The sequence below is a fragment of the Hyperolius riggenbachi genome, chromosome 1 (assembly GCF_040937935.1).
Source record: "Hyperolius riggenbachi isolate aHypRig1 chromosome 1, aHypRig1.pri, whole genome shotgun sequence".
Taxonomy (NCBI): Eukaryota; Metazoa; Chordata; class Amphibia; order Anura; family Hyperoliidae; genus Hyperolius; species Hyperolius riggenbachi.
The window spans coordinates 147,542,332-147,558,090 of record NC_090646.1 but is presented as its reverse complement, the minus strand read 5'-3'; the positions used below and the strand labels follow the sequence as shown (position 1 = coordinate 147,558,090).

General features: G+C 44.1%; 1 protein-coding gene across 1 annotated transcript in view; it reads right to left on the bottom strand.

The window, feature by feature from the left end:
* The window catches only part of LOC137567897 (caspase-3-like), a 161,870-nt gene that overhangs the window by 44,980 nt on the left and 101,131 nt on the right, over window positions 1–15,759 (bottom strand). Inside the window, exons 3-4 of the mRNA XM_068278713.1 lie at window positions 13,451–13,566; window positions 2,621–2,767 (exon numbers count right to left, since the gene is read on the bottom strand). Of these exons, the coding sequence (XP_068134814.1) occupies window positions 2,621–2,767; window positions 13,451–13,566 (263 nt within the window). The remainder of the gene's footprint in view (window positions 1–2,620; window positions 2,768–13,450; window positions 13,567–15,759) is intronic.

The following is a 15,759-nucleotide window of genomic DNA, read 5'->3' as shown; positions in this document are numbered from 1 at the left end:
TTGTTTGCCAACAATCTCTTTTCTCATCTCAATTACTATCTTTCACCCTCTGCAAATGTACAGTATTCATATAGCACTGACATCTTCTGCAGCACTTTACAGACTACATAGGCATATCACTGACTATACTCAGAGGAGCTCACACTCTAACCCTACCATAGTCCTACTGCAATTTATTATTATTTTAGGATTTATATAGCACTAACATCTTCTGCAGCGCTGTACAGAGTATATTGTCTTGTCACTGAACTGTCCCTCAGAGGTGCTCACAATTTAATCCCTACCATAGTCTTATGTCTATGTATGTATCCTGTAGTGTATTTTCGTCTAGGGCCAATTTAGGGGGAAGCCAATTAACTTATCTGTATGTTTTTGGAAACCGGAGTGCCTGGTGGAAACCCATGCAGACACGGGGAGAACATACAAATTCCTTGCAGATGTTGACTTGGCTGGGATTCGAACCGCGGACCCAGCACTGCAAGGCAAGAGCTCTAATCACTACACCATTATGCTGCCCTAATCTCCTACCATATTATTATTATTATTATATATTTATATAGCACTGACATCTTCTGCAGCACTGTACAGAGTACACAGTCATGTCACCAACTGTCCTCAGAGGAGCTCACAGTGTAATCCTACCATAATCCTAGTCTAATGTCCTCCCATATTATTATTATTATGTATTTATATAGCAATGACATCTCCTGCAGCACATTACAGAGTACATAGTCATGTCACTGACTGTCCTCAGAGGAGCTCACAATCTAATTCTACCATAGTCATACTCTAATGTCCTACCATATTATTATTATGTATTTATAATGCACTGATATCTTCTGCAGCACTTTACAGAGTACATAGTCATGTCACTGACTGTCCTCAGAGGAGCTCACACTCTAATCCCTATCATAGTCATAATCTAATGTTCTACCATATTATTATTATGTATTTATGTAGCACTGACATATTCTGTGGCACTTTAACCTCCTTGCCGGTTATCCCGAGCTCAGCTCAGGGTAACCTGCGCAGGAGGATTTCTCAGGCCCCGCTGGGCCGATTTGCATAATTTTTTTTCCTACACGCAGCTAGCACTTTGCTAGCTGCGTGTAGTACGCGATCGCCGCACAGCTCGCCGCTGATTCGCCGCCGATTCGCCGCTACCCGCCCCCCCCAGACCCCTGCGCAGTGTGGCCAATCAGTGCCAGGCAGCGCTGAGGGGCGGATCGGGATTCCCTGTGACGTCCCGACGTCCATGACGTCATCCCGCCCCGTCGCCATGGCGACCGGGGAAGCCCTGCAGGAAATCCCGTTCTGAACGGGATTTCCTGCTTACTCTGATCGCCGAAGGCGATCGGAGTGGGTGGGGGGATGCCGCCGCTCAGCGGCTATCATGTAGCAAGCCCTGGGCTCGCTACATGATTTAAAAATAAAAAAATAAAAAAAAAGTGCTGCGCCACCTCCTTGCCGGATTAATTAGACCGGCAAGGAGGTTAAAGAGTACATAGTCATGTCACATATTAGTGTTAGGTGTTAAAAGGGGAAAGGTTAAGGTTAGAATAGAGTACAGGGATGGAAAAAGAAAAGATATTTCAAAAAAGTAACTTTAGCAATATCAAGTGCCAAAATACAAATGTACATGAGAAAGGATGCTGTTTTTATAAGGGGAGACTCTGACCCGGGGGAGGGGGGTGGCTAAAAGTATTAGAGGCAAATGATCAGCAGGATGGCCAGTCAACTGGCATTGTTTAACCACTTGCCGACCGTGCACTCATACCGCGTGTCGCCAAAGTGGCAGCTGCAGGACCAGCGACGCAGTACTGCGTCGCCAGCTGCAGGCTGATTAATCAGGAAGCAGCCGCTCGTGCGAGCGGCTGCTTCCTGTCAAATCACGGCGGGGGGCTCCGTGAATAGCCTGCGGGCCGCCGATGGCGGCTCGCAGGCTAAATGTAAACACAAGCGGAAATAATCCGCTTTGTTTACATTTGTACGGCGCTGCTGCGCAGCAGCGCCGTAAGGCAGATCGGCGATCCCCGGCCAATCAGCGGCCGGGGATCGCCGCCATGTGACAGGGGACGTCCCGTCACTGGCTGCACAGGACGGATAGCGTCCTGTGCAGCCCTGATCTCCTGGCGGGGGAGCAGGTAGGAGAGGGAGGGGGGATCTTCGCCGCAGAGGGGGGCTTTGAGCTGCCCCCCCCCGCCAGCCACATGCAGGCATGAGAGATCGGACCCCCCCAGCACATCATCCCCCTAGTGGGGAAAAAAGGGGGGTGATCTTATCTCTCTGCCTGCTACATGATCTGTGCTGGGGGATGCAGAGCCCACCCAGCACAGATCACTCAGCACAGCGCTGGTCCTTAAGGGGGGGTAAAGGGTGTGTCCTCAAGTGGTTAAAAGGAAATAAATATGGCAGCTTCCACAGTCTTCTCACTACAGTTGTCCTTTAAGAAAATAATTATAAAATGAATGTGTATGACTTATTAAGAAGGTATCAAACATGTATGGATAGTACATAATGTAATGATTACACATATAATTTTTGCAGTAAACAGAGGCCAATATTACAGTATTGACAAGCAGATTATTAGATGTACTGTATGATGTGCAGTAATACTGACCATTCTTCATTATTTCATCATATTCCTTGTATGCTGGATCTTTCTCAATCTGTACCTCAAATCCAATTAACTCAAAGACTTTTCTTAGGGAAAGTGCATCTTGATCTGTACCAGGACGTTTCGGTAATACTTGTTGTTTTTTATCTTCTATAAAACACAAAGGAGTTAGTTTTTGAGCTGTAAAAAATGTTTTCATAAATCATTATTATCACTTCTGTTTAAATAAGGAACCAATTTATCCAGAAAATTGGAAAGGAAACTAGTACATTTTTTTTAAAGTTTTGATAATATACAAACAGTAGCATAGAAACAAACATTAACCACTTCACCACTGAGGGGTTTTACCGCTGAAACACCATAGCAATTTTTACCTTTCAGCGCTCCGTCCATTCATTCGTCTATAACGTTATTATTACTTATCGCAATGAAATAAACTATATCTTGTTTTTTTCGCCACCAACTAGGCTTTATTTAGGTGGGACATTATGCCAAGAATTATTTTATTCTAAATGTGTTTTAATGGGAAAATAGGAAAAAAAATCATTATTTTTCAGTTTTCGCCCATTATAGTTTTTAAATAATGCACGCTACTGTAATTAAAACCCATGAAATGTATTTGCCCATTTGTCCCGGTTATAAAACCGGTTAAATTATGTCCCTATCACAATGTTTGGCGCCAATATTTTATTTGGAAATAAAGGTGCATTGTTTTGCATCCATCCCTAATTACAAGCCCATAGTTTATAAAGTAACAGTGTTATACCCTCTTGACATAAATATTTAAAAAGTTCAGTCCCTAAGGTAACTATTTATGTTTTTTTTTTATTGTAATTTTTTTTTTGAAATAAAATAAAAATTGGGGAGTGTGGGAGGTAAGGAGTTAATTTATTGTGTAAAACTAATGTATGTGTATATGAAAAATGCTTTAGGGTGTAGTTTTACTATTTGGCCACAAGATGGCCACAGTGATTTTTTGTTCATGCGACCTGTAAGCGTCCGGAAGTACGCTTACAGGAAGCACAATGAGGCTGGGAAAATCACAATGATTGCGCTGCTTCTCATAGAAGCAGCTGACCATTGTGGGGGCTTAGATCAACGAACGGGAAAGTTTTTTCCCGTTCATTGATCTCCGTGCGAGCGGGCGGCGGCGTGCACGAGCGGGGGGAGCGTGCACACGAGCGAGCGGGAGCACGGACAGCGGCGGTAGCGCGGGAGGTGCGGATATCTCAATCCCTGGGGTGAAAGGATGGAAAAAGGGACAGAGATATCCGCACCAGTGGGGGTAAAGTGGTTAAGTGAAAACAGTCAGCAGTAAAACAAAAACTCCCTATGACTGGAGAGAAACAACAGAAAACAAAAACAGGCACATAATTATCTGTGCAATGATGGTGAACAAAATGTGCTGTGCACATAGAACGGACGAGATAACAAACTATCTACAAATACAACTACCTTCTAGCAAGAAATAGAGTATACAGTATATGATCCATTAAAGGGAACCTTAAAGAGGAACTCCAGTGAAAATAATGTAGTAAAAAAAGTGCTTCATTTTTTACCATAATTATGTATAAATGATTTAGTCAGTGTTTGCTCATTGTAAAATCTTTCCTCTCCCAGATTAACATTCTGACATTTATTACATGGTGACATTGTTACTGTGGGCAGGTTATTTAGCTGTTTCTAGCTGCTCTGGCTGTTAGACAGCTAATAACAGCTATTTCCTGTCTCTGAACATTGTTACATTGTAGCTGTTTGCCAGCAGTACCGCGGTCTTCAGAGCCTCTTGTGGGAGGGGTTTCAGCACAAAATCAGTCACACAGCGCCCCCTGATGGTCTGTTTGTGAAAATCATTGTCTTTCTCATGTAAAATGGGGTATCAGCTACTGATTGGGAAAAAGTTCAATTCTTGGTTGGAGTTTCTCTTTAAGGTCATGTTCACATTAGCAAATGCGGACGGCCGTGCGTTTGGAACGCAACACATACGAAAACATGTCATCCGTGTTTGTATGCGTTGCGTGGCTAATCCCATTAACTGAAATGAATGGGTTAGCCACGCGTTTTTGCAAAAAATGCGTGCAGCATGCGTTCCCGGACCGCACTGGTCCGGAACGCATGCAGTGTGAACATCAGACAGTGCAGTCTGTGCACTGTCTGATGTTGTGTGTTTCTGCCTCCTGCACGCATCACCGAAACGCGGATGGGAACGCGTGCAGTGTGAACGGGGCCTAAACTGAGAAGGATATGGATTTGTCCTTTTAAAATAAAACAAGTTGCCTGAATCTCCTGCTGATCCTGTGTCTCTAATACTTTTAGCCACAGCCCCTCAACAAGCATGCAGATCAGGTGCTCTGACTGAAGTCAGACTGATTACCTGCATGCTTGTTTCAGGTGTGTGATTCAGGCACTACTGCAGCCAAAGAGATCAGCAGGACTGCCAGGCAACTGGTATTGTTTAAAAGGAAACAACCATATCCCTCTCAGTTTAGGTTCCCTTTAATAATAACAAGTCTATAACATCCAGCAATTTTCCCAATTTACATGTCCACACAGGTTTAGGAAGCTAGAATATGAAAAGCAATAAGGTCATTCGGCAGTATCAAACCACAAAGAGAGGATAAAGGTAAAATAAAACAACGAGAAGGTAGAAGTAGAAAAATTATATATTATGGTCCCGTATGATATTGAGAGAAACACTGCAATTTCACTATCAGAAAGTGGTAAGACACAGTGGTAATCGATACACCAAGTTGTGAACTATGCATCAAGAAATCTTATGCTGGGATCACACGGTGCGATTTTCCGCTCGATAGATGGATCCGATAGATAATATCCGGCATGTCCGATATTCCTTCTGATCGAATCTGTGGTCGATTTCTCATAGAAGTGAATGGAAATAGATAAGAAAAATTAGCAAAGATAAGAGCGCAGAATCGAGCGGAAAAAACGATCGGGTGGGAAAATCAAGCGGAAAATCGTATTGTGTGTACCCAGCATTAGATAGTAAGAGGTCATGAGATAGGGTCAGAAAATGTTTCTATCCAGTTTTGAGGCAAAGCAAAATGATCACATGGGATTAGAGATCTACTTCTGATACCGTACTCAAATTGGCGATCAGCAAAGCACTGAAGAATCGCCCCAATGTGAACCAGCCCTAACACTAACGTGCATTCCCAGAGCATGTGCACTAGTGTGCCAGATGCTAGGTTACATCTCCAACACACTGCGGGGATCTGGGACTGCTGCAGAGCTGAGCGAGCGCCACCGATAGACGGTAAGGCTGCTCCCCTCACATAGCACTCCTGACTTCCCCAAGCGTCCTTCACCAGATTAAGGGCTGTGGGTATATGTGTGTATGTATATACAGTATATATATATATATATATATATATATATATATATATATATATATATGTATGCATATGTATATATGTATGTGTGTATTTGCTTACTTGTACTACTGTACCTGATTGTATGTGTTGGATTGCACGCATGTGTTTGTACCATCTCCGACCCTGTTTGTGCCAAAAATAATTCCGGGTACAACCCCCGTTGTACTTGGCAAAATAAATCTGATTCTGATTCTGATATAGGTGAAAAAATAGGTGAGAAAGAGGCAAGGCATCTGGGAGTAATGCATCATTTGGTTAGTATTTTTTATGTAGTTCCCACTGACAATTTGAGCGAGATAATTTAAGTAGTGACCGGGTTGCTTGTAGCATTTGAGATACATTAAAAATCATATTTAAATCGACTCCCCATACCTTAGTATATTTAGATGAGTTACTCAAATGGTTTAGGAGTAGTAGTAGGGGATACCACAGAGATAAAGCTCCTTTGACCGTAAGTTTACAGTTAAGGTGGGTCAGTAGGTAACCCAGGAAAAGAGGTAGTTTGGTATCTAATTTCACTAGGATATGGCTAAGCCTGTGGTGAGTAAATAATTGTTTGGTAGGTAATTATATTGTATTTGGATTGAATATTATTGAATGAGAGAAGTTTATCATCTATGATAATATAATTTACATACGTTTTACCCTGACCAGTCCATGACAAAAGGTTTAAAGGACAGATGCGAGGAAAAAGAAAAAAAAAAGATCTACTTACCAGGGGCTTCCAGCCTTCCACTAGCCTCTGGCTGCCGATATTTCCCTCGCTGCAGTCCCACTACAGCTGGTGGCCTGGGGTCCCCTCCGTTGCAGATGCCCACTGGCATCTACTGAGCATGCGCAAGCGCGCGAAGTACTGCGACTGCGCAGAATGCTCCAGACCACGTCAGCACGCTCACAATTGGCGCGGCTGCATGCTCGCGCAGGCGCATTAGATGCGAACCTGGCTAGGTCGGCATCTGCAGCAGTGGGGACCCCGGGCTACCGTCTGGAAGCGGAGCTGTGGCGAGGGACATACTGGCAGCCAGAGGCTGGAGGAAGCCCTTTTTTTATGTAGCTCGGACCTCCCTTTTAAGTTGGGACTTAAAGGAATACTATCGATGTATGCATTTATTTTTAAATGCTGTATGTTGTAGCACACATTAGGACGAGTACTAGGAGCAATTTGATTCCTCTCACAGCTCAGCCTCTCAGCTGTAAAATCCTCCGTCAGATTTGGCGTCAGTGTTGGATACAAAATGTATCTAAATACTGAGGGCTCCCAGAGGGTTAGACCATATTTCTGCACAGGGGAGTTGCTATCAACTCCTCAGTTTATAGTTTAATTATCACCTTGCTGAAAGAATCTTATTGATATGGTGGTAAGGGGTTAAATATTCTAGCAATGTGTGTTTATTATCTTTGCTTCTCTTGACTGATAAAGATACTAATAATGCTAATTGTAGACAGTGGTCTGCCCCTCTTAGCAGCTTGTAAACTGGATGCAGCCTGGAGTGAATCGCCTCAAGCAGGCAGCCAGTCTGAGTGTAAACACAGACTATTTCTTTAGCTAGTTATATTCCAGCAATATTCCAGCTCATTTAGTTACCTGTTACCACCTCAGATCAGCCTATTTCTCCTCATGTCTCCTGCATGCTGTGAGTGACAGAGTGAAATATATTTGTGAGCTGTGTGACAGAGTAACCAAGCAGCTCAGGGTGACCCAAACTACTATGAGCTGTGTGAGAAATGAATATTTAAGCAGGGATACCGAGAGAGAGACCTGGGTGAATAAATAAAGTGCCCCTAGCACTAGTGGTAATGTGTACACTAATATAGAGTATTAAAAAAAAGTCGTTTCAATCGATAGTATTCCTTTAAGATCGATAAGGTGGAGAGTGGGGTTTTAGCAGGAGAAGAGGGACGTTTGTTAGGGAAACTAGAATAAAATTGGCTCAGTGGCAGAGAGCCGCCAATCAGAATCACAGTTTATATTCATGTATTGGCAGTCCTAGGCAACTGCTGCACTTTTGCTCTGGTTTTCTTTGCACTAGGTCTTGGACTATATCACTTCACTTCCACATTCTAATATGAGCTTTACAACAACAACAAAAAACAATCACCCCAAAAATAATTTCTTTAAATCCTAAAGTCATTAACCAAATTCTTAAAATAATGAAAAAGGAATTCCAGCAAGATGGACTTATTACTATTACTATATAGTCTTAGATAATATAGGAAAGGGTGAAGCCTTTGCTAGGTATTCATTATTATCTTAATTGCTCTTCCTGTCATGTCACCCACAAAGGAAGTGAAGAGAATCACACCAATGACGATACTCACAGCAATAAAAAAAAAATGTACAGGAGTTCTAATTTCCATAAACTGTCAGAAAAGTTTTATGCTGGAATTCCATTTTTTTGGGTAACAAGACAAAGTAGATCATATGAAGAATCACATATATAATAATATTTAAATTCATTAAATACAATTTTAACAGTGCACCCACCTGACTACAGTGTGACCCTCACTGATAAGAAATCACCCTTTTTATCTCTTTCTTGCTCTCAGAAGTCATTTTCTGCTAGGAAAGTGTTTTATAGCTGGAATTTCTTATCAGTGAGGGTCACACTGTAGTCACTTCCTGTCTGAGTCAGGACTGAGTCAGCCACTTCCATACCCGATATCAGGGGTGAGCCTGGGGTGCCTGGCACCTGGGTGCAAGATTTTCTCTGGCGCCTATGGGAGTGGTTAAATTAACCACGCCCAACCACATAACCACACCCATGTCCTGCCTAATCACACCCACACCTTCCACCTCTTTACGCATGCATGTGATACCCCATTCCTACCCCTCTTCCGTGGGCTTGCTCCTGGCTGGCTTTGGCTTCCTGCGAGTCTGCTAGTCTCTGGACTGACTCAGGCTGAGAGGCTCTGCGAGTGCGACGCAGTCACACACTGCGTATTTATGGCTGCCTGCGGCCACCCTACTCTCGCTCGCTGACGTCGGCTCCTCCCCCTTGCCAAGCCTAAGCATGAGGTGGGTTGCCTGTATCTTTCCCGTTGCGCCGCGCAGCCTGCCAGTGTTGCCAACCTTTCAAGATTTTTAGATGACAAAATTTCCCCACTAAATGCACATAAGAGACAGCTTTTCCCCAAGTAAATGCACATAAGAGACCGCTTTTCACCAGTAAATGCACATAACAAGAGACTGCTTTTCACCAGTAAATGCACATAACAAGAGACTGCTTTTCACCAGTAAATGCACGTAACAAGAGACTGCTTTTTACCAATAAATGCACGTAACAAGAGACCGCTTTTCACCAGCAAATGCACATAATAAGAGACAGCTTTTCACCAGCAAATGCACATAAGAGACAGCTTTTCACCAACAAATGCACATAATAAGAGACAGCTTTTCACCAACAAATGCACATAATAAGAGACAGCTATTAACCAGCAAATGCACATAATAAGAGACAGCTTTTCACCAGCAAATGCACATAATAAGAGACAGATTTTCACCAGTAAATGCACATAATGACAAACAGCCAGTGTCCCCAGAATATATAGCCAGGGATATATGTGCCCAGTATATGTAGGCAGGGGTATATGTCCCAGTATATTTAGGCAGGAGTATATGTCCCAGTATATGTAGGCAGGTGTATATGTCCCAGTATATGTATGCAGGGGTATATGTCCCAGTATATGTGGGCAGGGGTATATGTCCCCAGTATATGCAGTCAGGGTTATATGTCCCCAGTATATGTAGTCAGGGGTATATGTCCCCAGTATATGTAGACGGGGGTATATGTCCCCAGTATATGTAGCCAGGGGGTATATGTGCCCAGTATATGTAGCCAGGGGGTATATGTACCCAGTATATGTAGCCAGGGGTATATGTGCCCAGTATATATAGCCAGGGTGTATATGTGCCCAGTATATGTAGCCAGGGGGTATATGTGCCCAGTGTATGTAGCCAGGGGGTATATGTGCCCAGTATATGTAGCCAGGGGGTATATGTGCCCAGTATATGTAGCCAGGAGGTATATGTGCCCAGTATATGCAGCCAGGGGGTATATGTGCCCAGTATATGTAGTCAGCGGGTATATGTGCCCAGTATATGTAGTCAGCGGGTATATGTGCCCAGTATATGCAGCCAGGGGGTATATGTGCCCAGTATATGTAGCCAGGGGTATATGTGCCCAGTATATGTAGTCAGAGGTATATGTCCCCAGTATATGTAGCCAGGGGGTATATGTCCCAGTATATGTAGCCAGGGGTATATGTCCCCAGTATATGTAGCCGGGGTATATGTCCCCAGTATATGTAGCTAGGGGTATATGTCCCCAGTATATGTAGGCGGGGGTATATGTCCCAGTATATGTAGCCGGGGTTATATGTCCCCAGTATATGTAGCCAGGGGTATATTTCCCCAGTATATGTTGGCAGAGGTATAGGGTCCCCGTTTAGGTAGTGAGTGACAGGAGCGCGCTGCCTCCCTCCCTCCAGCCGCTGCCGCCGCCGCTCCCCCCTTACCTTGCAGCAGCTTCAGACTTCAATCAGCGGGCGACCCGACCAGAAAGAGGGCGCCGGACGCACCCGCTCTATATGCGGAAGTGATGTCACTTCCGCATATCAGTGCGGCGTGCTAGGTCCTAGCGCCCGCCCGCCTGATCGAGGTCTGACGCGGCGCCGTCGCCTAGAGGGAGGGAGCTTCGGCCACAGGGGGAGAGCGGCGGCCAGGCAGCGCCTCTCAGAGGCAGGCGCCTGGATGCCTTGCACCCGCAGCACCCACCCAGGCTCGGCCCTGCCTGTAACTCTTTCAGGCTGAGAAAGAAAAAAAAGGAACACAGCATAGTTATTAGTGTGTTAGGCACTGTACATACCCATGTCTATCTCATCATGTCACATGCCACTTCTGGTATACTTTAATTACTTTTATGATGCGTCCCTGTATACTGCTTCTTATCCGAAGTCTTTTGAAGTGAATCTGTGAGCTACATGATCTGGCTCTCTGTTTTAGGGTTTATTGAGGCTTTCCCTAGGGGACCACGACTTGTGAGGTGAGTTTGTTTTTTTATGGCACCCATAGCTAAGCTCTTCCTGGGAAGAAGAGGGATTGCTTGGCGATAAACACGAGGATAAACAAACACTCACATTTCCCAGAGCAGGGCTGTGGGATGAAAGAGCACTGATTTTCTAAAAGCAGGCTAAGGAATTTAAAGGGATACTCTAGAGATCATATTTTGTATACATTTTTGTATGATTGTGCAGATGGCATGGTTCTGCTCTCTCTCTCTCACCTTACCATAAAAATATAGGCAGAGCAGCAGCAGCAACATAAAGCACATACTTATTCCACTACTGGAGACCGAAGTTGCATTGAAGAGATAAGTAAGGACCTGTCTCGCCACTAGAAGTAGATCAAGTATCACGCTCCACTGTTACTGCTTTGCTAGAACTTGTTGGGGCAATACACACAGACTACCTGCGCTATTGTGGCAGAGGAGGGTGGGAGCCTGCAGGGCTTTGCTATGGGGCCCAGCACATTAAAGTTACAACCCTGATCACTATCAATTGAATGCCAGTTGGAGACGTATTGATTGGCTTGAGAAATGGCTCCATAATCGATTTGTGTATGTCCAGCTTTACACGATCCTTCTTCAAGGTATTCACAACATTGAACCCATAAACTGTGCAATATTCCTTCCACTGTAAAATGTTTAATGTTTTGTAGCCATTACAATGTTTTACCTGCACTGTACCCACCTTCGTACACTTTGCACATATCTCCACACATTTTGTACACTTACCCACATGCACAGTGCATTTACCTGTGTAAACACATACTGTAACATCTCGCCGCTCATGGAGGCGGAACACCGAGACCCACACTGAGGCGCAAGCCTTTGGGTCTCGGCGGGGCTCTGATGTCAGTGGAGCACACGGCGCTCACTTCCCATTGGCTAAGCGGCGGGCGCGTCCTCAGTACATGCTCCACCGCTGTATACAATGACAGCATGCGTACATAGCGCTGCAAGACTATTTGGCACTTTGGATTCCTATTTCTTTGATTAGTTAGTTCTAGTATAAAAATAAGGTGAGCGCCCTCAGTCCTTGCCTGTGATAGCCTCTGATGGACTTATTGCTGAGACTGCGCTTACAGCTGCTGATCTTGTGCCGACTTGTCTGTATCTTGACCAAGCTTATTTCCAGATCGATCTTCTGTTGCCGACTTTGCTTTGTTCCTGACCACGCTCTCTGATTGGATTAACCATTGCCGACTCTGCCTGTTCTTGGATATCCCTGATTGCTGCCTGGATCGACCCCTGCTTGTTAAAGGTTACTCTCATGAACTCTGCCTGGTCTGACTCTGGATTGAACTGATGACGCATCTGCTAAGTGCTGAACTGCTTACTATTTATTTATTTGATGTATTTATAAAGCGCCAACATATTACGCAGCGCTGAACAATTACTACCAATCCTCTCCTGCCTGCTGTCACCTGCTATCATCTGGACTGCCTCTATCTCAGGCCTCAGGTGACTATATAGTGCATACTGTGCTTTAATCCTAAATGCTTGTTTGATGGATACTTTCTGTCAGTCTGTATGCTACATCTGCCTGCAGGGTATTGTAGAATTGCATTAGGTAGGAGTTTGCGCAGGTGTTAGGGCTGGCCTAGAGGTCAGTCATATGGGTATACAGCCTGGCCTATAGTCATTGACCAGACTAGCCTGACACATACACTCTATACATGCTGTAGGTACACAAGCTGCTTATACAGCAACCCATTTTGAATGAGTATCCTTTCCATTTTCCTTTATCACACTTACTATCAGATATACAACATTATCTGAGCTCCAGTTGTCTCTGTACTTGTATCCCAAGGTGCCATTTTCGGCCCTAACTTCACAGGTTTGGGATACAGAGGCCGCAGTTGTGCATTGTGTGTCCTGTAAAAATAGGTATTTAAACTCCATGTTTTAATTCAGATTCATGCTATGATTAAGGACCAGAGTGTGTCCGAAACATGTTAGCGAATCTTTTAGCTATGTAACCTGTATTTAATAAAGATTTTTGATACACTTGGAGCAATGAGCGGAACTTCACCTTTTTGTGATCCATTGTCGGGGTATGAGTTGCCTGGTTCCTGCTCTGCTCTCATCCAGCAGGGTTGAGCGGACTTCACCTTCTTTCACACAGCTGTAAAAATAGGGTCGCAATGCAACAGAACAGAGAGGAAAACTTACACAAGTGATAAGACGCAAACAGTGAAGCATACAGTGAATGAAAATAATTCTTCACGGCAACTGTAAGGTGCACTCGACCACTGCCCAAGCCAACTGCTAGTAAGTGTCTGTCAGGTGAACAGGAGGCGCTGGCAGGAGGTGAATTCACCACCTTCAGCTCCCCTTCGAAAAAAGGCCTAACAGTGGCATTTACTTAACTGAATACTTACTATAGGAAAAGTTCTCCATGTTTATAATCAAACATTTTCCTTTCTTGGGAAGGTCCATATCATACTTGCATTCCATTTCACCTTGGCTTGGATTACTTTGATGAGATTTATCGTTCCTGCATAAAAATAAATAGTGCATACCATAAAAAATACACAACTCAATAAACAAACACGTGAAAACATTTATTGCAATGAATAGCATTTAGAATAAGGCATGAGTTGCTCCTGAGGTCCAAGGGGACAGGGAGGGCTCTTCCACACTAATTTTTCTAACTCCTTAACCTCTTGAGGACTGCAGGGCTAAACCCCCCTAGTGACCAGGCAATTTTTAGTTTAAAAGGCCACTGCAGCTTTAAGGCCAAGCTGCAGGGCCGCACAACATAGCACAAGAGTGATTCCCCCCCCCCCTTTTCTCCCCACCAACAGAGCTCTCTGAGCTCTCTGTTGGTGGGGTCTGATCGCTCCCCCCATGTTTATTTTTTTTAAAATAAATATTTGTGTTGCTGTCTGCTGCACAGAGTAAATAGACGGCGATCACGCCGTCTAACAGTCTCCCGAGCGGCAATAGCCGCTCGGAGACTGAAGGCGGGCGGAGCTCCGCCCCCCAAGCAGGAGATGCGCGCGCAGCCTGCGCGCGATCTCCTGCAAAACAGAGCCCCAGGACTTTACGCCAATTGGCGTTAGGCGGTCCTGGGGCTGCCGCCGCGGCCACGCCTACCGGCGTAACGCGGTCGTCAAGAGGTTAAGGCCTGGAACCCACTAGGAGCGTTTTTCTGAGCGCTTTGTGATGTGAAAAGCTCTTGCTAATGTAATACTATGGGTGTGATCCCACTTGAGCGATGTGATTTTATAAAATTCCCCATAGCATTGCATTAGCAAGAGCTTTCTCAATCACTAGCGCTTAGAAAAGGCTGCTTAGTGGGTTCGAGCCCTTATAGTGTTTGCAGTAGGCATTGCATTGTGTTCATGCATGCTGTGCGATTTTTTTAAAGGCAGAAAAAAATGGATTTCTTTGAAAAAAGTGTGCATTTAGATTATACTGAGTAGGAGAGGGAACACAAATGCAAACACATACAAACTCAGTAAAAGTGCACCTGTGCTGTGTGTGAGGATCTATGTGGTGATGATGATAGGTACGGTAATATGCAGAACATAGCAGCCATATTGTATCTCGTGGAAGCCATATTTTCTCCTTTTCTGTCTGTGTCACATGTGTATGTCTGTTAAAACCCAGTCTGGCTTTGGGGGAAGCTGTGATTGTCTGTATGTCAATGGTTCAACTGGTTGAACTCGATGGACGTATGTCTTTTTTCAACCAAAATAACTATGTAACTATGTAACTAAATGACAACTACATTTGCATTTAGTCCCTCTGGTAGCAGGGAGCTGCTAATTAGCAGCCACTTGGCAAATAATAGTCTGTGTCTGCATGGCTTTTGAACTCTGTGTACATGTAGACAGCGATTTGTCCCAATATACAAATCAGGACCAACTAAGTCTGGGAACTTCAAAGGCTAACAGGAAAACTACTATTGTCTGCATTGAATAGATCAATTAGGGACTATCTACCTAGCCTCTAATTAGGAGATGACTAATTAGGCCAATAGCAGCCATGTCCTTACCTTTGATCTGCTAGGAAATACTGTCACCAATGTGTTTGTCACCTGTAACTTGGAGTAGGGAAGTCTTTTTTGATGTGTGTGCTAAAATATACTTTTACCTGTGGAAATTAGATCTATGGGGAGATAGAAAATGTCTGGAAAGTTAATTAAAACTAGTTCCTCCCCTTCCCAACGAAATTGCAGCCTCAAGGCATATCTCCCAGCATAAAAGGCAGGGCCAGATGCCTAAAAATCATCTTCTCCTGAGGGTAGCGCATAGCTAGAGATGATCCTGAGCGAATCAGAAAATTTGTGTCCCTCCACGGCCCATTTGGACATTTGCGCTGGTAAAAGTTCAATTTCTGTTTATTCCCATTTTATGTTTTATGCAAACTGTCTTGTGTATCTTTGTAACTTTTACCCTTTGTAATTTTTACTTTGTTTTTGTAAATCTTTTGTATATATTATTTTCTGCATTGTTCCACTTTTTTCGGGAATATTAAACCTTTATTTAATAAGTTTGACTTCTGCTGTACTAAGCCAACGCTCATAGCCTAGAGAGAGTCTGCAGTGTAATTTACGTTATGAGTCCAGTGCCTGATTGTGCCATGCTACTGTACGATTGTACTGTGTGTGTGGTCTTCCCGTATTTGGCCTAAAGCGCAAAGCTGACCCGAATACGAAAACGCGGACTGCGTGCAGATCACT